Source organism: Taeniopygia guttata, chromosome 15 (genome assembly GCF_048771995.1).
Source record: "Taeniopygia guttata chromosome 15, bTaeGut7.mat, whole genome shotgun sequence".
NCBI lineage: Eukaryota > Metazoa > Chordata > Aves > Passeriformes > Estrildidae > Taeniopygia > Taeniopygia guttata.
In genome coordinates, this window is record NC_133040.1 from 4,634,279 (window position 1) to 4,657,302 (window position 23,024).

At 54.3% G+C, this 23,024-nt stretch overlaps 1 protein-coding gene and 1 long non-coding RNA gene across 3 annotated transcripts; one reads left to right on the forward strand and one right to left on the reverse strand.

Moving 5' to 3' along the window:
• Positions 1–377: 377 nt before the first annotated feature.
• On the reverse strand, positions 378–13,902 carry TBX3 (T-box transcription factor 3). Of its 2 annotated transcripts, none has more exons than XM_030285675.4 (7): positions 12,266–13,902; positions 10,229–10,496; positions 8,859–9,005; positions 6,676–6,752; positions 5,176–5,333; positions 3,184–3,887; positions 378–2,596 (listed from the first exon to the last, which is right to left on the reverse strand). In XM_030285675.4, exons 1-7 carry the CDS (start codon positions 12,658–12,660, stop codon positions 2,150–2,152), a joined length of 2,196 nt encoding a protein of 731 aa, XP_030141535.2. In that variant the 5' UTR covers positions 12,661–13,902; the 3' UTR covers positions 378–2,149. The 2 variants fall into 2 exon arrangements, with proteins under 2 accessions (XP_030141535.2, XP_072792161.1); XM_072936060.1 differs by lacking the exon at positions 12,266–13,902 and adding an exon at positions 10,789–12,232.
• A 68-nt stretch (positions 13,903–13,970) lies between these two features.
• LOC115497378 (uncharacterized) lies at positions 13,971–22,363 on the forward strand. Its single transcript, XR_012058375.1, has 3 exons — positions 13,971–14,079; positions 21,337–21,594; positions 21,946–22,363. It is a non-coding gene; the product is annotated as an uncharacterized lncRNA (long non-coding RNA).
• Positions 22,364–23,024: the final 661 nt, after the last annotated feature.

A 23,024-nucleotide genomic window follows, 5' to 3' on the forward strand; every position in this document is an offset into this window, starting at 1 on the left:
CACTTTTGCGTTATTAATTTATGACAGATAAAAGCATAGCTGAGCCTTTCTCATTAACTTTTCAAACGCCACTTAATATTGTTCCATTAAAAGAGGTGACTTTAGTAGCCTCTGGATCGACTTTAAAAGCGAGAGGGATAAAGACGGAAAAGGTACATTAAACAGCTTGCTTAAAACTCGTCCTTCCCCCCCAACAATTCAAATGACACCACCTCGACTGGTTCATACTAGCTCCTCGCAGGAGAAATATCTTAATATTGGGAACGGGAAAGGGGGTGGAGGAGAAAGGCAGAAGAGGGATATATATCTTTCAACCCCTCCATCCTCCCGGGCACTTCGGGGAGGGTTGGGGTGAAGGCATTTCACAGTACGCCCAAGACATTTCAATAAAAATTTATTGAAACTTCAGTGACTTTTAAAAGGGGGGGGGGGGGGAATTACAGAAAAAAAAATAGCAAGAACTTCTCGACATTTATATAACACAAAATATACCTTCATTTTTTTTTTCCTTTGAACCAGCTCTGAGCACCTGACTTTCAACCCAAGAAAATATGCACTCACTCAAACAAAGACAACGATAAGCACAGTAGTGAAACTCCATTGCGGGGTTGTTTTCTGATGCACTGGGGAAACAGGCAAAAATGATAGAAAGTACAGAAAATCCTAGAATCTTCACCTCTTCTTTTTTTTTCTCTCAAGCCACTGGAGAAGCCTGTTGTCGTGTATAAACATATATAATTTTGTGGTTGTTGACATTTTGAACACTGAAGAAATCGAGGATTAAAAGCTACCATGGCACACTGCTTCGTCTTTTTCTCTCTTTGAATTTTTTTAAGGTCTTTGAATAATTTGGTTTCTTTCTGCTTTGCCTTTTGCACTTGGCTCCTTGACCAAAGGACGAGGTTTTCCTGGGCTGAGCTCCGATTTAAAAACTGAGCCCTCACAAATGGGGGAATTTCTCCTCTGGGTCGGGATCTATGTTTAAAGGAATTACCAACTTGAAATGAAAACGACTAAAAATAAAAACAGAAGGAAAAAGAAGAAGATCGCTGCAGTCATATTTACAGAGATATGTACAATGTCAATAAATTAAAGTTTAATTTTGAGTATTCATATTCCACGTATTTACAAGAGTTATCAAATAATTACATAAATACTTTGTTTTAATAATAGTGTCCACTCTTTTCTTCTTCTCAGTATGTTAAACCTTGTTATTGCATATACAATTAAAGAGGGAAAGCTGTGATAAATCTACAGTCGAGCTACAGAGGTTTTTAGATAAAATAAATTCACTTTTCTTTTCTTTCCAACTACACGTCTTATTTTTGTTGCTACAAGGGAGGATGTTTAAGGTAGAGGGACAAAGGTGTTATTTTTGTTTTTATTATTATTAATAATAATTTTTCCCTGGGATTTGAAACGAGCATTAAAAATAAACATCAAAACCCCACTGAAATAAAAAATACCACCACCCCCCCTCAAAAAAAAAAAAAAAAAAAAAAAGCAGACTACTCTGGAACATGCAAAAAAAAAAAAAAAAAAAGCCACCAACTGGCTCTCAGACATCACAATAATATTTTAAACACACAGCTTCCCTTAATATCGACTAAGGAGGTTGTGGTTAACAACCCGCCCAGGAAACAACTGTTGAAGAACCAATACGTGAGTTACTTACACGCCTTTCTTTCAGAGAGAAAAAAAATCACTTCTCTTACTTAATTTTTATCCGTAAGTTTGTTTGATTTTTTTTTTATTTTTTTCTTTTAGGTCTTTTTTTTTTCTTTTTTTCTTTTTTTTTCCGGTGTGTTTTGGTTTTCGGTTTTATTTTTTTTTTTTACACTGGTAAAAAAGAAAATAAAAGGAGGATGCCACAAACCCCACTCGATCCCTGTGAGGAGCCTCCGACCCAGCGCTCCCCCATCCCCGACCCTTTTTCCCTGCTCCTCCAGATACCTTTTCGTTGCTAAGCACGCACACAACGCCGCGGGATTTTATATGTTAAAAAAAAATATATAGGGGGGGTGGGGGGGAGAAAGAAAAAAATAAAGAAGGGGATAAAAAAACAAACACTCGCGGGGTGGAGGATGTGGTTTCTTTCAAACAAAGTGCACTGCGAGACGGATTTGAAATGAGCTCCCGGGGGCCGGGGTTACGGGGAGCCGCTGCGGGATCTGTCCTGCTTGGGGTCGAGCCCGCTGACCAGGCGCTGGATGTTCTGCAGTTCGCTGGTGGCCGCCTCCTTGTCCGCGCCCAGCTTGGGGGACAGGGACACGGAGCCGGACGAGAGGGTGGAGGAGCGGCTGGTGAGGTCCGAGGCGGAGTCCAGGGGCACGGAGCCGGGGCTGCCGCTCAGCCCGGCCGCCTTGGCCTCTGCGGAGCCGGCGGCCAGGCCGGGCAGGGCGGTGGTGAGGAGGCTGCTGCCGTCCGCCAGGGGCACGGGCAGCGGGTAGGGGCTGTAGCGGAGCCGCGGCCGCACGGCGCTCAGGAACGGGTGCCGGTGCACCGAGCTGGAAGCGGCGCTGGAGGCGGCGGCCGCCGCCGCCATGTAGGTGTAGGGGTAGGGGAAAAGGCTGCCGAAGGGAGACATGGCCAGGCCCTGCGGGAGGGGAGGAGAGAGAGGAAAGGGTTACCGGCCCGCACGGCAGCCCCGCGCCGGGCGCTGCCCCGGGATGGAGAGTGCAGAGCCGTCCTCCCGCCGCCCCGGCCAAAACCGCGTGGGCACACCCTGCCCGGGCTCTGCCCTGCACGGCCCCGCTCCCGCCGGGCCCATCGGGGGCCGAACGGCCGTGGGGGTCTCTGCCCCACTCTCCCCCCTCACCGGGAATTCTCTTGCGCTGCGACAAGCGCCCTTTACCCGCAGGTCCCTCTCCGCAGGGCAGCCCCGGGCACATCCCCCCCGCCAGCGGCTCCGCTCCGCAGGCCGGGACGAGCCTGGCCCTGCCCCGGTGGCGATCGGGGCTGCGGGGCTCTGCAGGACAGCGGGGAGAGACGGAGAGCTCAGGGACATCGCGCTGGGCCACCCTCCCCGCCCACAGCTTTCCCTCCTCCGACTTGCCCCAAGCCCTGTGACTGCCCCTGAGAGGGGCACTGGGGGGACATGGAAGGGGGAGTTTGAAGGAGGTGCCCGCTGCCCTCCCCCGGCCCCAGGCGCGGAGCCCCCGGCCCGGAGGGGGAACGCAGTACCTGTGAAGCCAGGACGTGCTGCTGCAGATGGAAAGGCAAAGCAGCCGCCGATGCTCCCGAGAGTCCCTGGGCCGCCGCCGTGGCCATGACCGTGTTGTCCAGTCCCGACACCCCGGCGGACGCCCCGGAGACGGTGGCGAGGAGGGGCCCCATGCCCGCGGCCATGCCGGAGAAGGCTCCCCCCATGGCGAACTGCCCGGGGTGCAGCAGCAGCGGGTGCCCGTTCCCCAGCGGGTTGAAGAACTGCTGGCCGGCCAGGGCAGGGGGAAAGCCGAGGTTCTGCAAGTGTCCCTGGCTCAGGTGGGCCGTGCTGTCGGTTTGCACCGTCAGGGGCGTGAAGGGCTCTTTCCCCAGCAGTCGGTTCTCATCTACTTTGGGGCCATCCCTGAGGGGACTTTTCAGTTCCTCGCCGCTCAGGCTTCCCCCCCGGGTGCTGGAAGAGATGGTAGCCGGGCTGTGCCGGGAGTCCGGAGGGGCTTTCTCAGTCCTCTCTCGGCTCCGGCTCCCTGCCGAGTCCCCGGGGAAGAAGTGGCTTTTGGAGGGGCTGCCGCCCTTGTCCCGGGGGTCGTCCCCCGCGGTGGCAGCAGAGCTGGCCGGCGCTGGGGTGGCGGCGGTGGTCGTGCTGATTTTGCCCGACTCGTTTCCTTCTAACAAGGGATCGTCTTTGCTGTCTGCATCGCTGTCTCCCTCGCTGGGGCAGAGATCTGCAAGACAAAGGGGGCCCGGGGCTGGGATCCGGCATTGCACATCCCGAAATCCCCACCGGGCTGGGAGAGGGGGCAGAGACGCTTCCTGATCGGCCAGAGGTTTGTATGGAAATACTTCCCCTTTTTTATTATTGTATAAATAAATACAGCCCCCTGCTCCCACCGCCCGCCCCGTCCAAGCCAGCCCGAGTTTTACACAACGCAGCAAAATTGGCTGCGAAACAAAGCAGCGGCCCGGAGCAGCGACCCCCCAGCCGGGCGGGCCCGGGGCCAGCGGCTCCGCTCCCCGGGGCTGCCGGAGCCCCCAGGGACCCCCTGCCCTGGAACGGGACAGCAGCAACCTCGGGGCAGGGCTGAAGGGCCTTGGGGACGTGTCTCCTATGAAGTTTTCCAAAGTTTTCATCCCTTTCAACGGGTAAACTTTGCAAATGCACACAGAGACACCCCTCAGCCGTCTTCATCACCCCCTGGGCCCCCCTTCTCCCCAAACACATGCACGGCTTTGCTGGATTCCTCTGTACTTCATCTCCTAATTTCAGCGCCCCAGGTGCGAAGCTCTGCTTTGCTTTTCGGGTCCCCTCCCAGCTCCCCTCCCCTCAGCTCGGCAGGCCTTTAAAAAAACGAGTAAAGCAACTACAAAAAAGAGGTTGTTTCCTCCTCCCCCTGCCCCCCCCGCCCCGGGATGGATTAATACATAGAGAGAGCTGCAGACAGCTCCCAGCCCCGCACGGAGAAACCCAGGGTGACTTTTCTATAACAAAGTTCGCGACTGTATCCAGGGGAAAGATCCTTCCTTTGGTAACAGAGTCAGTGAGGGATATTAATGGAGTGACTCCAGTTTTGAACTTTTGCCCCGTGGTCTGTCTTTGCTCCCTTGACTCGGAGCTGGCTCCTTTCTGAACCGAGGAGGGGAGGGATGAATGTGCAGCAAGGGGAGAGGGAGGCCGGGGGGAGAGGGAGAAGGAGAGGACGAGTGAGGAAGGCAGAGAGAGGAGAGTGAGAGGGGAGAAGGGAGGAGAGGGAAAGACAGAAAGGAAACAAGAAGAAGAGTAAGGGAATGAAGGAAAGCGAGGGCAGAAAAACTAAAGAGAGAAAGAACAGAGAGAAGAGAGCAAAGAGACAAAACATGAGAAAAGAAGGGAAGAGGTAGGAAGGAAGGCAAGAGGGAAGGAAAGAAGGGAGGAAAACAGGCCAGTGCCAGAGGGCAGTGGTACAGGCCAGGATTTGCCACCACAGAGCGGGCACCCAGGCTCTCCCGGAGGAGACCAGGGGCCACAGCTCTCACCTTTGAGGCTGGAGGTGCCCACAGCAGGCACGGCAGGACAGGAGGACTGGGCAAAGCACTTGAAGGCCGTCTGCTCATTGGACGACTCGTCCGAGGTGGGGTTCTCCTTCTTCTGCCTCTCGTCGTACACCCGCATGGACTGCAGGGTCAGCTGCTTCCTGCGGGCACAGACCCGCTGGGCGAGGGCCCCCGGTGCCCCCGGGACCCCCCGGGACCCCCCGGCTCCCCAGCCCCTCCTGCAGCTCCCACTGGGGCACCAGGAGCTCGGGGAATTCAGAGCCACGGTCCCCTCGAGGAGGAGAGCGTTTCTGGCAGCAGGGCTTGGCTGCTAATGAGAGGAGATTTCTTGGAAGCGTGAGCAGCTCCTCAGCGAGGGCTGATATTAAAGACAAGGGGCGGAGGGGAGAGGGAAGCATTCCCTGGAGATTAGCTTTTAAAAGGCAAGGATGTTCCAGAGATATGAGCCATCTTAATGGTTGCTAAGATTGCTAGGAAGTGGTTATTTTGTTAGGCACTTTATGTAATCTTTTCACCAACAATTAACCCGGAGTAAAAAAATCTATTTATATTTAGAGAAATTAGAAATCATTTCCGTCCTGTGGCTCCAGCACAGGCTTTATTTTAACACTGATGGACAAGAGGAGCTGGCGTGTGCGTGTTTGTGTGTGCTGGGCAGGGAGAGAGGCTTCTTGGTTTACACCACGTTCCCCCCACTTTTTTGTTTTGTTGTTTGTTTGAAAAAGGAGAAACAGATCTATTTATTCATTATCTAAACCCCTGTGCAAATGGCTAAAATATCCCGTCTCCTGTAACGCAACAAAACAGACATATCCCCCATTAGAGGAAAAAAATTGTCCCTTTTTTCTGCAGATATTTTCTTCTTATATTAAAAATAAAAGTCTTGAGTCCCATTATAACGAGTTCTGTCTGCCTACCTGGGGCACAAACTCTGTCCTGCTGCTTTTGGAAAAAATAAAGAATCTTCTATCATTAATTACTTCCATATTCATGAGATACCTCTGTCCAAAGAGTTTATTTCTGTGCTTCTCCTCCATATCTGTGTTTCACCTCCATTTCTGTGTTTATTTCTATGTTTCTCCTCCATTTTACTCTTTTCCAGACAGTCCCCAGAAAAATGCCAGCAGAGATTCACGCAGTGCTCAGCCCTCACTTGTCCCTCTTCTCCAGTCCCAGATCCAAACTACACTGTAATATTCCCTCTCAAATTTGTAAGGGAAAGTTTTTTTCTAGCAATATTTGGTTCATGCACTGCACTCCCTTTGGCCAGTCATCCCCTGTGACGTGAAAACTAAACGTGGAAAGCAGGAAAGAATTCCCATGCAATCCGTTTGACGCTATTAACGCCAAGATCCTTATGGATTTTGGCGGGGGGAAGTGTGGTTTGGAGGCAAGGCAAGGTGATTTTGACCTCTGCTCGTGTTCTGAGCTTAACACATAAAAACCAAACGAGGAGCCTGTAAAGAATCAAGCCAGACTCACCTCTTTTCCCTTCTTCCATTCCCGGTGTCCCGAAAACCTTTGGCAAAGGGATTGTTGTCAATTTTTAATTGCGTGATCTATAGGATAGAGAGAAAAAAAGAAATAGCTAGGGGGTTGGGGCAGAATAAGGAGATTTTTGTATTATAAAATAACAGCAAACCCTACTCTTCCGAGTTCCCCTAGTGCTGGCAGGAGTAGGACTGGGCAGGGGGCAAAGGTCCCTGGATCTGGGTGAATCCATGTGTTTTTCCTGAGCTGTTTGGAGGCAGCTTGCCCCCAGTCCCCCGCCGGGCTGGCCGGTGACCTGGACCGTGGTGGCAATGAAAGAGCCCCGTGTTGCTGCCACCACATTGGAATTAATTGAGCTGTGCAATGAGATCCATGCAAGTTATGCCTGTGCTTAAAACTCTTTAAATACCATAATTAAACCGCAAAGGAATCATACCCACCCCCTTGCTATAATAAAATACTTTATATAATCGCATTATGCTCCATGTGTTGGGGCGCCAGGGGTGCCAGGAGCCAGTTCATATTTTTTTGGGGGGTGTGTGGAAGTTTTTCGGTTTGGGTATCCTCGGGGTTCAGGTTATGGCAGGGAATGACTGCTGGGAGGGATGGGGGGTGCCGGCTTGTACGATGCACGGAGCCGAATTCACAGCCCGGCCGGGCTCACCCCGCTGGGATGGGATGCGAGCGGTGGGAACGGGAACGCCGCCTCCCCGCCGCTCCATTCCCGGGCTGGAAGCACAGCTAAACCCCCCAATTTAGGAGCAGAGGATGACCCTAAAAAGCAAACCCCGCCTGCGCCCGAGTGCGGGCAGGACCGGCCCTGGCTCCTGAGTGCCCCCCCCGCCGCACACACGGGAGCAGGAAAACCCCAGCGCTAAAACCAGCGGGACTTTTCATCCAGGTGCTCCCGGCCGTGCCTTCTGCTCCCCCCGCGCCGAGCCCAGGGCTCCCCGCCGCTTCCCTTCCGCACGCCGCTTCGCAGCCGATTTCATGGCAATCACACAAATATGCTCATTTCTGTCCTTCAGCCGAGCCGCCCCCAGCTGATAGACCCGGGCGGCCAGCCCTGCTGATAAGTCCCAAAGCAAAGTCTACTCTCTGTACACTCATTTTCTTTCAGTTTCCTCCCAAGTGCCCGGCTGCAGAGAGAGAGGAAAATAGCCCGAGCCCCGAGGGGGAAGCGGCTTTTTGGGAACGGAGGGCAGAAGGGTACAGACCCCCCCTTTTTCACGCCCGAATTTTTTACGGTGAAGGATGTGAGGGGCAGAGAGGGGCACAGGGGAGTGCAGCGAGCGGGCGCTGCGCATCGAGAGCCTCTGCGCTCAACCCACGCGAACGCAAAGCTGTAATTCACAGACAACAAAATAATCAAAGCCCCTTTTTGGCTCCTTCGCTTCCTTCCACTTGACTTAATAATCGTAAATTCGCCGTTTGCCACTCTCCCAAATATACCACCTTCATCGCAAGCGACAATAAACCAGCAGCAGTGGATAGGCAGCGTTTGCAGCGCTGCACAACTTTCTTACACGGGCTTTTTCAGCCCTTCCAGCTAAATTCAAGCGAGATACCCCTCTCTGACCAGAGCATATTTCTGCACCACAAAAAATAATAAAACACTGCAGGATGCAAAAAAAAAATATCATAATATTATAATAATAGGAACCAGACGTGCGCTCCAGCCTTATTGCCAATTGCTGTTAAAGGAGCTAAAACAGCACAAAGGCCAGGAAGAATTACAAAATCTCAGCCCCGCTGCTCTCCCCACTCTGTCTTTCGACACACGGAGCCGAGTCTTTTTTATTACTTTTTTTTTCCCTGATGCATCTTAGATTAAATCCACACTAAGAGCAGCAAACTCCACCCCATCCCTTTCCTCATACTGGGAAGATATACTGGGGAAAAAAAACCGGTAGAAAACCCCTAAACATTCTCCCCCTCACCCCCAGTCCTCCCTCCTTTTAATTGCCTTCCCCGAGGTCGGTATTAGGAGAGTGCTCGACCCCCTCCTCCAGCGCCTTCCCGAAGTTGGATCAAGGAGGTTTTGGGGGGGAAGATAAAGGAGGGCAGAGAGAGAAGAGCAGGATGGGCTTCGTGAGTTTTAAGGGAACAATGCAGAGTAAAAGTTCTCTTAAAAGCCAAAACACGTAAAACAAATCCTCTCTTAATCTCCTTACCTTATCATTCTGGTATGCGGTCACTGCGATGAATTCAGTCTCCGGGAAAACGTAGGTCCTGAACGTGCTGTAAGGAAGCTTGAGGATATCGTTGGCTCGGACGATGTGGAACCGGGGCTGGTACTTGTGCATGGAGTTTAAAATGGTCTGGGAGGGGGGCAGCGGAGAGGGCAGGAGAGGGGGAAAGAAGACGGTCAGCAGGAGCAGCATTTCCCCCAGCCATCGGCACTTTCTCCTCCTAATTTGCCTTCCCTCTCCTTCCTCCCCTCACTCCTCCTCCCCGCCAAGCACACTCCAAACACACGCACATGCCTCGCAGCATCCAACTAAAAGTCCTGACAGCTCCAGCTCGCCGGGGCTGGCTCTGGCTGGACCTCTGGAAGGAGAGGAGAGAGGGGGGATCCCCTCAGAGCTCCGCTCGGAGAGGGGGAGCAGCTGTTTGGGCTCCGGCAGCAATGCCTTTTGATTTCAAAGTGTAAAACAAAAATAAAATCGAGTCAAGCAGGAGCAGCAGCTACAGTTGCAACACCACCACGAGAGCCTCGGCTCGGTCTAATTGCGTGCCCAAATTCACTTAAGGCCTTCTGCGAACGGCAAAAATGTATCGTCTAATCAAATCACAGCAGCAAATGCAATCTTCGGCACATTAGAGATCCCCCGGCCGCGGCCACCAGCAGCAAGCCCCGGCTCCGAGGCGGAGGCTTTCCCAGGAATAGAAAGAAATGGCCAGGATCGACAGAGCACTTATCAGCAGGTTTGTTTGATTTCACTCTCAGGGTAAGTTTTTATCTCTGCACACCCGGTAAATGTAAAGGAGTGGATAGACATGAATGGGCAACTTGACCTCTGCTTTTAGTCCCTGTTTATTTTCACTCCGGCTTGCTTTACATTATCCAGATTAATATAGATTTAAACGTTTGCGTACTTAGGCCTTTAAGCCCTTTATACACATATGCATATCGTTTTCCTACGCTTAGAAAGTGTGATCGACTTTATTAAAAATATATATAGATATATAAAGTCACCGCAGCTCTGAGAAATATCGAGTTGCTCTGCGCTGGAAATGTATCCCTAAAGTTAACGCTGCATGGCACGGGGAGGTTACAGAGCAAACTCCAGGCTTTAATCCTGACCCCAGCAGGAGGAAAAATCAAGGACTGTTATAAACCGGGCAGATGCCCGTCCCCGGGTGCGTGGGGAGATGTTTTTCCCCGTTTTCCTCGCATTTTGGCCGCCTGCAGGAGCTGCCAGCGGGACCAGCCCGGCCGAGCAGCCGCCGAGCTCCGGGCACACCCCCCCGGGACCCCCGCTCCGGCCGGGTGGCGAGGGAGGGGAAAAGGGGGGCAAAGGAAGGTGTAAAAGGCACTCACAAATCCGTGCTTGTCAGAGATGTTATTAGTGAGCTTCAGCTTGTGAAAGGTGACGACTTTGGACATCCATTGTTCGCCGGTGGCCGGGCTGTCCGGGTGGATGTACATTCTCTTTGGCATTTCAGGGTCAGCCTTGCCGGCTACCATCCACCGGGAATTATGGAATTTGTACCTACAGTCATCAGCCGCCACAATATCCATCAATAAAATGTACTTGGCCTTTTTATCCAGTCCAGTGCATCTCACTTTAAATGGAGGAAACATTCTCCTATGGGCAGAGGGGGGAGGGAGGAAGTGGGGGGAAGAAAAGACAAGAGAAAAATAAAATGTAATTAATTACAGCGTTTAAACAAGCTTCTGAATTTTGGTAGCGTGTCTACCAAGCAAGTTCTTCAGTTCTCAAAAGCAGCAGAGTAAGTCTGTGTCCAGCAAAAAGGTTTCCTCTCCTCCCCCCACTCCTGCCCCCAGTGAAAAGGTTTCTCAAACGCTTAAAAGTTGCAGGAGAAAATGGTCCCTGGATGGGAAATGTACGCATTCCCTAGAAATCAGCAGACGCCTACCTCTCTCTGCCATTCCTAAACAGCAAAGGCCCATTTGGGGCTCTCTGATCTCTCATTAGTTTCCTTTTTGCCTGCTAAACAAAGAAATGGGAGCTGATCGCACCCCGATAAAATAAAACGTCTGAACTATTACAACGCAACCTCCCGATAAAGTGAGGAGTTCTACACTTCGCAGACGAGAATAAAAAACGCCCAGCGAGAGGTGCCGGGGCTCTCCCCGTGCTGCGGCCACCTGGGGATCCCCTCGTGTGCCGAGGGTTCCCTGCAAACCCCGCTCCAGGTCCGGCTCCAAACTGCAACAGGATACCACAAATTTGCTGTTTATTATATCGAGTGGTTGGCATTCAGCAAATCTCAACTTAAAAGGAAACACATGACTTTGCAACATGTAAGAGCTCTTAATACTGGCCGAGGCTTTCACGCAAAAACTTTTGACCACAATTAACAGAAAAAACTTCGGGAAAGCAGTAAAACGTGCGAGGAGGATTTTTTTTTTTTTCTCTTTGCTGCTTTTAAGGCTTCTATTTATTTTTTTTCCCCTGAGCCTGTAGCCTGCAACTGGTGCTTTGCAAATAGGCGAAGCTCCAGCAAGGCAGCTGAAGGCCATCTAAGAAGACTTTTCAGGAGTGGCTTCCTCGAGTAATTCTCCTGGCAAATCATATGTGGAGAGTTTGGGAGGTTTCTCAGAGAGCCCCTTAGAAAAACACCCGGGTTCAAAGGAGGTTTTCACCCTACGTATCATCACAGCAATAGATAGAGTTGTAAAAGAGCCCAGATGTCAATGAGTAGCGAATATAGAGAGGGATTTCAGACGGGTAAACCTATAAAAAGCAGAAATGCCGAGCGTGGACGCGCCGTGTGTGTTCATTCATTCCCACGTGAAGGTTACATAAATATAGGGACAGGCAGCGCGGGGCTGCAAACCCTTCCCTGCCACTCCAGCGGTGGCTGCAGGACGTCTGGGGACTTTTGTCAGCTTTTCTGTACATTTCCAGACATAACCAGCCAGCACAAACCCAGCCGAGATGCCGGCACAGACACACCGAGCCTATCTGCCCTCCTGCCCCAGACGCCTCTCCAAAGGATTTTTCCTTCATTCCCCTTTCTTAAGGAAGAAAAACTGCGTGTAGCGAGGCTGAAAACCAGGCCAGCCCCTTTGCCAACCCCAAATTATTTTCTTCCTGCTCCCAGTCTTCTCCAGCAAGCATTAAGCTACTGAAGCATGAAGAGACCCTCTCAGCCCCTGCACACGCACATGCTCAGCAGGGCCGGGTCACGCCTGGGCTTTTCCCGGCAGCCTGGTGCCCCAGACGGGCTGGGATCTTCAGCTGCCTAAAGCTTCCCAGAATTGCAGGTGAAAGGAGATTTACGGAGGAAACTGCCGGAGAGAGAGCCCTGCCCTGGTGGGGTGCAGAGACTGAGGGGTGGGGAACGGTGGGGGGGGGGAGAAAGGCACGAACCCCAGACCCAGACCTACCTTCCCGATTTGGTAATCACCATCTCTGTGCCTCTTTTATGGAATTGCTCCCAAAGCTCTTTAGCTTCCAGATGCACTTTCGGATCGTCTTCTACCTCTTCTTCTGGCTCCAGAGTTTTTAAAGGCCTCAGATGGGCTGCTGCCTGGTGACCCAGGGAGGAAAAGGGAATGCCAGTCTCTGCAGCCCCCACTAACTGATCCATGATGGGTTTAGCCAGAGCCCCGGGAAGGGACAGGGCGGCTGCTCCGTTGGGAGGCAAAGCCAGAGCCGGGAAGAAGGGAGGCTGATGTCCCAGCACGGCGCTCATGGCAAAGTCCGGTGCCCGGTGCGGTAAAAAGGGATGATAAGCCATGCTTGTCCCAGGGATTACTGGATCTCTCATCGGTAAATTCATCCACTCCACTCCTCGGTCTTCCTACTGCTGGAGTAGTCCCGGAGTGGTTTCTAACAGCACATCACGAAGAACAAAAATTAAGATAATAACAATAACAGCAATAAAGCACAAAAAAAAAATTTAAAAAAAAAAAAAAAAAAAGGGTTGGGGGAAACAAGCCCTAAACAGCACAGTACATGAGGGAGAGGCAGAACTTCTACAGCCTACAACTTCCCGAGCCGGGGCACATCCCCAGCCCTCGGGACAGCGGATTAACAGGATTGTTCATTATTAGTCTTGTTTTTTCTCGTGTTCGGTCTCTGAGGCTTTGTTTTGCTTTTTAGCTGTTTGCGTTTTTTTCCTGAGTGGAAGTCCTTGTGCTGGAAAAGAAACGCCGAAGAAGAGAAGAAAAAATATCCACCGGGTTCGCTGTCTGCTCCTGTTGCCGCAGAAGAGCTGGACAAGACGAAATCCTTTTTTTTTTTTTTTTTCCCGTCTTCTTTTTTTCTCTTAGTCCCAATCCCCCTTCTCTTCTTCCGTGGCGGAGAGTGACGGCTCGAAGCTGGGTTTTCTTTTTGGGTGGCTGGCTCTCTTCCCCCTCCCCCCCACCCCTCCACCTTTCCTCCGTACGTTCAGGCTGCAGAACAGAGGCTGGGGAAGGAGGGAAAGCAGAAAGAAGCAAACAAACCCACCCCCCCTCGCCGGCCGAGGAAGGCTCCTGAGCAACCTTCAGCAGCAAAAACTTGTAGGGAAATCTCGCTTCCTCCTCGCCTTCCTCACTCCCCAAGCAGGAGCTGGTCAGGGTGCCCTGATTTCCATCAGGATCTCTTCTTTCTTTCACCCTCCTCCTTTTTTTTTTTTTTTTTTTTTAATTTATTTTTTCCCCTCTCTTTCTCTTTCGCTGTGCCTTAAAAAAAAAATCTGGCAGAATTATACTGTTGTCTCCATAAAAGAGAGAGAAAGTGAGAGGGAAAGAGAAATGAAGAGAAAAAGGGGGGAGGGAGAAAGAGAGGAAAAGAGAAAGAAAGAGAAGAGAGAGGGAGAAGGAGCCTCTCGGCTCTGAGAATTCCCTGTGAGTCTGTGCTCTGCGCGCACCCGATCGTAGGGATGTGTTGTGGGTTACAGGGGAGCTGGAGCCGCCTTGATTGGCTCTTTGACGCTTTCGGACCAATTGTGAGGCTCCATAGGCGGGGTTCTGACAGCTCGGGTGGAGGGGGACAGCGCCGAGTTATAAAAAGAAGGTGTCGGAAACTGTAACGCTGCAGCAAAGCATCACTAGTACTTCGGGCCGTGTGAATATGTCAACATGATCAGAGGGGAGGGAGCAGGGAGGGAGGAGGGAAGCGCCCGCCTCTAGGGGGGTGCTGGGGGCCGCCTCGCCCCCCGGCCCCGGCCTCCCGCCGCCCCGGCAGCCCGGCCACTGCCCGGCCGCTCTCCCCGGTAGGAGCTCCCCGAGCGCCGGCAGCGGGGGGGTCCCCACGCGTGGCGGTGGGGGGGTCCGAAGCTGCGTGCCCCCTTTCCCCAAACGCCGCCGGTACCGTAGCGGGGTCCCCCTGTGTCCCCCCCGGGCCGGAGCCGCCTCGGGAGGCCGCCGCGCCGCACGCCCATCCCCGCCGGTCCCCGGCTGGTGGCACCCCCCTGCCGCTGCCCCCGCGCCCTGTTCCCCTCCCCGGCAAAGTTGCTTTCTTTCAACGACACCTTCAGGCCGGGAACCGGGCGCTTTCCTTCCCCCCGCCAATCTGGGGGTGGCTGTGCGGCTCTTCCCCCGCTCGCAGCTCGGCTCCGGCCGCCGCTATCATTGTTGTGGTGGGCGCTGGAGGCTGCGGCGGGCGGGCGGCGGCCGCTGGCTCGGCCCCGGCCCCGGCCCGGCCCCGGCGGCTGCTGATCCAGGCGGGTGCGCGCAGGGAAGCGGGAGGCCGCTGGAAAATGGGATTTTAATGTATTTATTATTCCTTTTTTTTCTTTCTTTCTTCGGCGTTGCCGATTAAGGCCACTCGGCTGGCACCGGCGCCGACAGGGTTACGCTCCCACACCCCTCCTCTTCCACGAGGTGCGCGGGGAGGAGACGGGAAGTGCGGCTTTCCCTGCGCCCGGGCCGGGGCAGCGCCGGGCGGGGGGGCCCAGCTCCGGCTAACCCGGGCTCGCATGGAGCCAGCCACCCCCCGGGGAAGGCGTCACGCGTGGGTCTGATCCGACCCCACGGAGAGGGAAGAGCCGGGCAGGATCCTCCCGGGAAGTTTCTGAGGAGATATATTAATTTCGGGGGTGGGGGTGGGTGCTGCTGGGAGTGGTGTGTGACAGTGTAGGGCAGCGAGAGGGGGCTTGTGACTGTGCGTGTCGTGGGCATGCAGGGCACGGAGCGCCCACGCGTGTCAGGAAGGGTATCCCAGCGCTGGGAGGTGCCGAATCGCTACCCTGCCTTAGGGAGGGAGGGGGGAATCTCCTGACGCCCCCCACCCCGCTTTAAACAGGGGAGGATAATCCGCCGGGAGCGGAGCGGGGGAGCGCGGGGGCTCGGCGCTGGCTGCGCGCAGATGGGAGCGGAACCTCTAAAGTGATTAGCTCTTCTAACATTGCATTTTTGACGCACATGGTTAAGAGCGCTTGGCGCCAGCTTGGTGAAGTCCCTGTGGTAACCAGCGTCTAGGATCGCTTTGCATTCACCAAAATATCTCCCCTTTAGTCGGGGTGGGGGTGAAAAGAGGAGGAGGGAGGAAAAGAAGCGGGAGTAATGCGTTCAAAGAGGATGAGGGGGGGAAGTCTGATGTGTTTCACCAAGCCAGGAGCCTGGTTACCAGCGCAGCGCTCGGCTGCGCTGTGCGGCTGCTTATCGACCAGGAGAGCGAGTCTTCCCAACCTCTGCTGGGAACCGGTTCCTGGGCTCCTGCCGCGGCGGGAGCCCCAAAGCCTATGCCTTCCCTTTATCGGCGTCCCCAGCAAACGCCCGGCGGCCTCAAGAAGTTTGCTGCAATTTACCCCAAGCGGGCCGCCGCTCTCTCGCGGCGAGCGGGAGGTGCCCGCGGGCTCCCGCGGGACAAGCGCCGCCGCCCCCGGCCCCGCCGCCCCCGGCCCCGCGCCCGCCCCGCCGGAGCGCGCCCCCGGCGCCGCGGCACCGACCGGAGCCGCTGCCGCCCTCCGCACCTTGCGCCCCGCTCCGCACCCACCCGCGCAGGAAAATAAAATGTTTGCCGCTTATGATTTCCAACTCCAGCGTCTGTCTAATGGCGTGCAAACTTCCGCCAGTTCCGAGTGACCTCCCCGACGAAGCCCCCCGGAGACTCGTATTATGAAGGGAGGCTGCACTAATCTAAGATCAAAAGCGGGAAGGTGCGAACAGTCTTTGTCTCCCTTCGGCCGCCTCATTCCCCCTTCTGTGTGTGATAAATCTACCCTGGCGCCGACTGCGCGCTGGATGATTAATTTGCAAGCAAACAAAAGGGACCTGATGGCCAGCCATCTTAGTTAAATATTGGCCAGTGCTTCCAGCTACTTGTTAGCCTCCTCTTTGCCTGAAACAAATAAGCGAGACGCAGAAGTAAATAAATAAGGAGACCCGCAAAAATGAATGGCAAAGCGAAGGGATGGCACGGGAGTAAGGGAAAAAAAAAAAAAAAGAGAGATCAGGGTGGCTGACGGTGAAGCGGGAGCGGGTGGAGGTGGGAATGGGGCTGGTGGCGGGGGGAGCCAGGGTGATAGCACGCTGAGATAGCCGGCTGCCCCCGCGCCTCCCGGCCTGTCTACAGCCTGGGCTTGCACCAAGGCCGACACTATCTTGGCTCTTCAAAGAGGCATGAAAGGTCTCTGCTGTCTCCCCGGAGAGCGGCCAGGCCGGGGCTCTCTAATCTCGTAGCACAAGAGCTAAAGGCCAGGGCAGGGGGAGCGGCTCCCACCCTCCCGAGCTCTTCTTCACTCCTCCATCGCCAGCACCTCGATGGGTTTCTCCCGGTTGGATCCAGACCCCGAGTCTGTGGTGGCTGAGCGGCTGGGAGAGCTCCGCTTCCTCGGATTTCACCCTCCTAAGCAACTTTTAGCGTTTGCACGAGAGCTCGGCGCTGCAGCGAGCATTCCCCGAGCGTATGTGTTAGAGGGGAGGGAGGAGAGAGCCTTTGGCTCTCTCCCGGTGGCCTGAAGAGCCAGCTGGAGGAAGGAGGCAAGAGGAACATAAAGGCAGCCCAGCTTTCAGGCCCACACGTCCTCTCCCAGGCCTGCGGGAGCAGCTCCGAGGCGTGTGTGCGTGCGTGGAGGGGCTCTGTGCGCTCCACGGCCTCTGCGGAGATGCTGTGGGCGTGTGGCACCGGGAGGGATTCGTGCCCTGGGGCACACCGCCAATCCCCGCTGCACAGCAGCCCCTGAGGTGTCCCTGACACCCCCTCCATGCCCTGGATGCTCTGCAGGAAAGAACAAGCCTCGGTGCATGGTGAGCAGGGCCAACGTGCACAGCCTAAGTGGGGTTTTGCATCCTATCTATGCATTTCCTTATCGTGCTGCCTGTTCCAAGCATCCCCAGGGGCCCAGACCCATCCTGCCTGCCAGCAGCTCTGCATCCTGCAGGATTTATCCCTCTCCTCCCTCCCTTTCCCACGGCAATGCAACCTCTGCTCCGTCTCCAGCCCTTCAGAAGGCAACACCCCAGCGTGGCCACGCTGTGTTTATCCGAAATAAAACGCAGCGGGCTGGTTTACTTTGGCAGGTTTGCAGTAAATACTGGCTGGAGCGCAGGGGGCATCTGGGGAGTGGTGATTACACGCTTCTTCCGAGGCAAAGTGTGCCCAGCCCTGGGCAGGCCCTTCCCCAGCCCCACAAAAGGTGTCAGGGGATGGGGGCCCTGTTGACACAGATCCATCCCAGAGTGGCACTGCAGGCCACAAGTGTAATGGAGCAGCTCCCTCAGGGAGCTCGTCTATACACTTGGATCATACAAGCTGCTATGGGGAGAGTGGGGAATCACTGTAGCAGTTCTTTGCTTTCCCCTTTGGCAGAACACTTCCTCCAATTGCAAATTGGATTTCATGGAAAGTCTGGCCCAAAAACTTAAAAAAATAATCTGCCAGAGTTTAAAAAAGCATTGTGAGGCATTAAAAATATTGAGAATTAAGTCTCCCATGTCTCCCTCCCTGAGCAGGCTCAGCCCTATCGTGTCCCACTGCAATCAAAGGGGCCTGAACAGAAGATCCCCCACCAGGGGGATCAGGCCCCTTCCCAACACAACCGAGGGCTTTGCAGAGTTGGGGGAAGCCCAGAGACAGCATTGCTTGTTGAAATACTGGGGGGAAAAAGAGAGGAAAGCACCACTTGGAGAGGTTTCTCCTCCAGCACCTCTCACTGGGATGCAGTGCTCAGGGGAAGGCTGCTCGTGGCCCAGCCTGGTGGGAGCGGTGCAGCGCTGAGTGTGGCAGAGGCACTGTGGGGTCAGGCAGTGCTGTCCCCAGCAAGGGGTCACCACCATGCTGGCACTGAGCAGCCCTTCACAGCCCCCAACCCCGTCACTCCTCCTGGCACCCAGAGCCCGGTCGGGATCCTGCCAAAACATCGGGGCTCCAGGTGCTCACATCACCGGCCCTGTCCCAGTTCCTCCCCTCCTCACAAGACCTGCGTTCATCTCATCCCCATCCCAGCTGCTCTGACATTCTCCAGTTGCCTCCACTGTGTCCCAGACTGGAAAAGAAAATAAAGGAGCACCCAGAGCTGCCTGCTGCAGCTCTCCCCTCTGCCTCGGGCCAGGCCCAGCCTCACCGACCAAGGCATGTCAGGGCACAGCAAGGTTTGGGGCCGGACCTCTTCCCTCCCAAGCTCACATCCCTTTTTACCTTTTCTGAGTCCTTTTTGCACCATTCAGCTTCTGCTTGCCACAAACCAACACCCTCTGCACTCACAGATCTGGCGACCCTTTCCACCCCCTGGTCTTGTTCTTCTCACCAATGTGTTGCTAGCAGAAACAAAATGAAAGTCCTGTTTCCTCCCTTGCCCTCTCTACACCCATCTTTCTGCTTCCACCATCGTTGGCCGAGCAGAAATTGTAAATAGAGTTCACTATTTGGATAAGGCTTTTTTTTTTAATACCCAAGCCATACATCCAGTTTGCCGCTCAGGAAGTCGCGCTAATTGTCCTTTCCTATAGTCAAACAGATCTATCTTTTCAATGCTGTCTTTGTGTCTCTGCGTGCGAGGGAGAAAGAGAGAATGAGTGGATAGGTTTATTCAATTATTTAAACACACACACAAGACAACAAGAGGGCCAAGGAGCGCCGGTTCCTCCCGCAGAACCCTCCGGCTCTCCAGCCGCGGCACTGCCCCCCCACCTCCCCGCAGACCCAGTAGAACAAGGCACTCGAGAGCAAAGAAACCGATTTTATCTGCTTTGACCATCAGCCGTGTTCTTTAACAACCCAGAACCGGAGCCTTTCCCATCTCCACACGCCCCCCGGGCGTCTCCTCCGCAGCTCCGGCGGGTTCGGAGCGGGGCCGAGCCCGGTTGGTGCGGGGCAGCTCCGGGCACACGCAGCCGCTGCGCTGCGGGGCAGGGAGGGCACGGGGAGCCCCTGGCACCGCCGCTGACACACACTGTGCTCCCGTTTTCTTCAAGATGCCACCAAGTCACCCGGTCATCGATTGATACCTCGGGCGGGGGGCGGACCAGCTGTTGCAAAAGGACATGGTAAATCTAATAGGGGCTGCTGTCAATAAAGAAATGACAGGGAAGAAGAATCGGCTTCTTAAAGTCTGCTGAACTAACACTCATCATGCAGCCGCGGACACGTACTCTCCATCGAAGCCTGGTATCCATTACTATTTTCCTTCCTAGGTTTCAATTAAAGAGCTGTAACCCCCCCACGCACACCCCAAGGCAGGGCATACATGAAAGGGACGAGAGGCAGCGGACAATCCCTGCCAGCCCCGAGCCTCCGACGTGCCCAAGCGGATTCCCCCGGCCCCGAGCGCCGGGCCGGGGCAGAGCCGCGTCCTGCGGGCAGCGGGACCCCGCACGGCACCGCTCTGTGCCGCCGTGGGCTGCAGCACCTAAAAACCGCTAAAGGTGGATGTTCCCCGCTCATCTGGGCGGCAGAGGAGTCGGGGCGCAGCCGTGGGCGCTCACAGCGTGACCGTGTTCCCAACAACTTCATTTCACTCTTCTCTTCTAGCGTGAAATAAATCCTAAATTATCCCCAGCTTAAAAAAAAAAAATATTAACAAACTCCACCAATTTTTTTTTTTTTTTAGTGAAAGACGGAAAAGCTTTATTTATTTTTTTTTCAATGTCCCAGTTAGGAGGTTCGGGGCGGGAGGGGAAGGCTGGGAACGGGATTTTTTTTTCCTCTCCTGGAGCCCCTCTGTGCGTTTGACCCTTGGCATCTGCCTGAGAAGGGCGAGGGAAGGGCTTCACCCGCCCTCCCTCCAAACGGGAGCTGCAAAAGGCGGCCGAAATGTGCCAGCTCAGCCCTGGGAAACTTTTGGGTAGCAGCAAATTTCTCTAAAGAAAGAACTTGACCGCTTTGGTCAGCCTGAAAGTGTCACCCGACGTGCAGGGCAGGGAGCTGCGGGGACCCTCGGAGCGCCACTCCACAGGGTGTGGCGGACCGAGAAGGTCCTGTCCTTCTTCCCCACTGCTTGCCAACTGTCCCCACTGCCAGGGGACACCTTCCCGAGGGGACTGAGCCAGGAGTTCAGCCCCTCGGCTCCGCTTTGGGGGTGCTGACAGCCCCGCCACCAGCCCCCGGCCCGTCGGGGCATCGGCTCCCACTGCGCTTCACCAAAATCTCCTCTACACGCTCACACATCCAGCAAAACCCCCCGGAGATCATTTCCGTGGGGAGCACGACAAGATGGAAATAAATAATAATAATAATTTTTAAAAAAAAGGCAGAAAAATAAATCAGGGGCTCCTCTCTGTCTCTGGGGCGTGGGAGGTTTTGTAGCGCAGTTTTATTTTAGTTTAGTATTTTGAACAAACTTCAGATTGATTTCCGGAAAGCGCAAAAGCGCACACACATGGGAAAGTGAAAAAACCGGTCCTTCGAGGTCATCTGAGAAGGGGAGACGGGATCTGGAGCCTTCTTCCCCCCTGCCCCCCGCAAAAAAAAAAAAAAAAAAAAAAAAAAAAAAAAAAAAAAAAAAAAGTAATAGAAGGGGAAAGATCCCATGTTTTTATAGTTTAAAAGTACTTTGAATTATTTGCTTTTAATGGCACACGTGGCTGCAGCAAAGCCGGGCTCTGCTTTCGATCTTGCACTTGCTCCTTGCTTTTCTGTACATACATGCATGTGTGTGTATATACATCTCTAAGCTTTACAGCCCCATTTCACGGCCAGGTTTCTCTCTCCTCGTCTCCCCACCCTTTCCCTGGACCAAAAACAAGTCCCAGGCCACTCTTGCTCCTACGGTAATTACTGTTGTGCTGGGATTCAGGAACGCGGGCAGAGCCGGCTTCTGCCACGGCGTTTCTCTGGAGCAGCAGGAGTACTGCGAGAATTTATTAAACCCAGATGATTCGGGAGTTGGGGCAGACGGAAAAGATTTCCAATTAAAGCCGAGCGGAGCAGAATACAACCAGCTCCGTGTCGCAGGTGTAAACTGCATTTGTGCAGCTCTTGCTGCGCTTCTCGGAGCGGCTCCTTTCCCTTGCTCTGACTGGGGTTAGAGGGGAAAGGTTTGGGTTGGTTTTTTTTTTAAATTTTATTTTTATTTTATTTTTTCCCGCAGGAGATTTTGCTGGGGAGCCATCGGGCTCGGCCCGGCGCCGGGCTCCGCGGCGCGGAGCATCTTTCCCCGCGGTCGATGCGCGCCGGGGCGGCTCGGTGCCGGCAGCCCCCGCGGAGCCACCGGCCGCCACCTCCAAGCCCTGAAAACCCCCTGCTCACCTGTTGCTTCAGCCGCTTCTTTAATGGCATGGGCTTAAGGGGAAGCTAAAATGCTCACAGGCGATCTCGGAAAAGCGGCGGCGGGAAGGAATGATTCCAGGTAGATGGGAGATGGGGGAGGATAAAACAGACGGAGCATCGCTCCTGATCCCCGGGATAAGGAAGGAAATGCCCTTTCACAGGGCACAGCCACTTTCTGCTCATTTTGTACCGCTTCTCGGGGGTGTTGGGAGTGTTAATTCCCCCCGAAAATTGGTTCCTTGTTCATCAGGAGGATTCAGATGTCGTGGGACATGGGAGCCATCCCCCTTAAAAAGCTTTTTTTTCTCCTTAGAGTGAGGCTTGACACACACTCCGGGAGCGGGGCACTCAACTTTCTGATGTTACAGTATAAATAAGGGGGAAAAGCATTAATGAATGTTTAATCCTTGTTTTCTTTAAATACCATTAGGACAATTGTCCGGACCCCGGGTCAGGGAAAAATGCTGTTCAGTGGAGACAGGAAGGCGACGGCTTGGAAGGAGCAGGGGGGATTTGAAGAGGAATAAGTGGGTGCATAGTGCCTGGAGCTCACCTTCTGCAAAGACAAGGTGTGATTAATGTCCGACACTTGTGTTTGTCCCTGCCCTGGCTCACAAATCCTGCTGCTCGTCCCCCGACCGCGAAGGAAGCAGAGCAGATTGTGAAGCCTCTGCACACTGGGACGGGGGTGGGAGAGGGGGGAAAAGAAAAAGAACATACAAGACAAGCCCGTCCCAAGAGCTGGAGTGGGCAGAGTATTACATGTACAAACATCCAAACAAGATTGGAGCAGTACAAAGCGTCGGAAAATCCAGAGCAGCCACATAAAAAGAGAAGTTAAGTAGGAAGTGGTGTAAAAGTGTTGTCATTTATTTTGCCTTCCCTTACAGATGTTCTGCATAAAGCCCTATCTTAATGAGACGGAGCGAGGGAAGGAGGGAGGGGTGAACGCCGCGCTGCCGGCGGGGCGGGGAGGGGGCGCGGGGGTCCCGCCGAGGGCCGGGCTCGCCCCGCCGAGGCTCCGTGGGCTCCGGCCACGGGATGGCGCCGCCGCCGCCGCCTCTCACCTGCCGGAGCGGAGCTCACCTGGGCGGCCCGGGGCACCCCCGGCCCGGCCGTGGCACGGCTCATCCCGAGATATCGCAATAAAAGAGCTTTTAGAAGTGACAGCCTGGTATTTATGGGCTGAGAGACAAGCGAGCCGCGGCCGCAGCATCCCCACGGGTGACGCAGGATAACCTGTCCCGCGGGAGGGTGGTGAGGCAGGAGGGAGAAGGGGATGGGGAAAGTTCAGATCCTGGCGGGCAGAGCTTGGCCACCAGTATCAGCAGCTCCCGAGCTCGCCGAGAGGGAGGAATAACGCGGCGGGGCAAGAGAAGCGCTGAGCTAAACTTAGGGACCGAGAAGGGAAAGATCCGTTCTTCAAAACAGCTGGACTAAAAATACCCACCCTCCCCCTCCAGACTAAGGTGTACGAGATCTAATATTTCAGGTGACATAAGAAGGGAG

Excerpts from the sequence above, each read along its gene's own strand:
- TBX3 (XM_030285675.4), bottom strand. The coding sequence starts at position 12,660 with ATGAATTTACCGATGAGAGATCCAGTAATCCCTGGGACAAGCATGGCT. Across the intron at positions 9,006-10,228 it reads TCTCTGACAAGCACGGATTT|ACCATTTTAAACTCCATGCA; the intron begins GTGAGTGCCTTT and ends CCCCCCTCCCAG. Across the intron at positions 3,888-5,175 it reads GGGCACCTCCAGCCTCAAAG|ATCTCTGCCCCAGCGAGGGA; the intron begins GTGAGAGCTGTG and ends TTTGTCTTGCAG.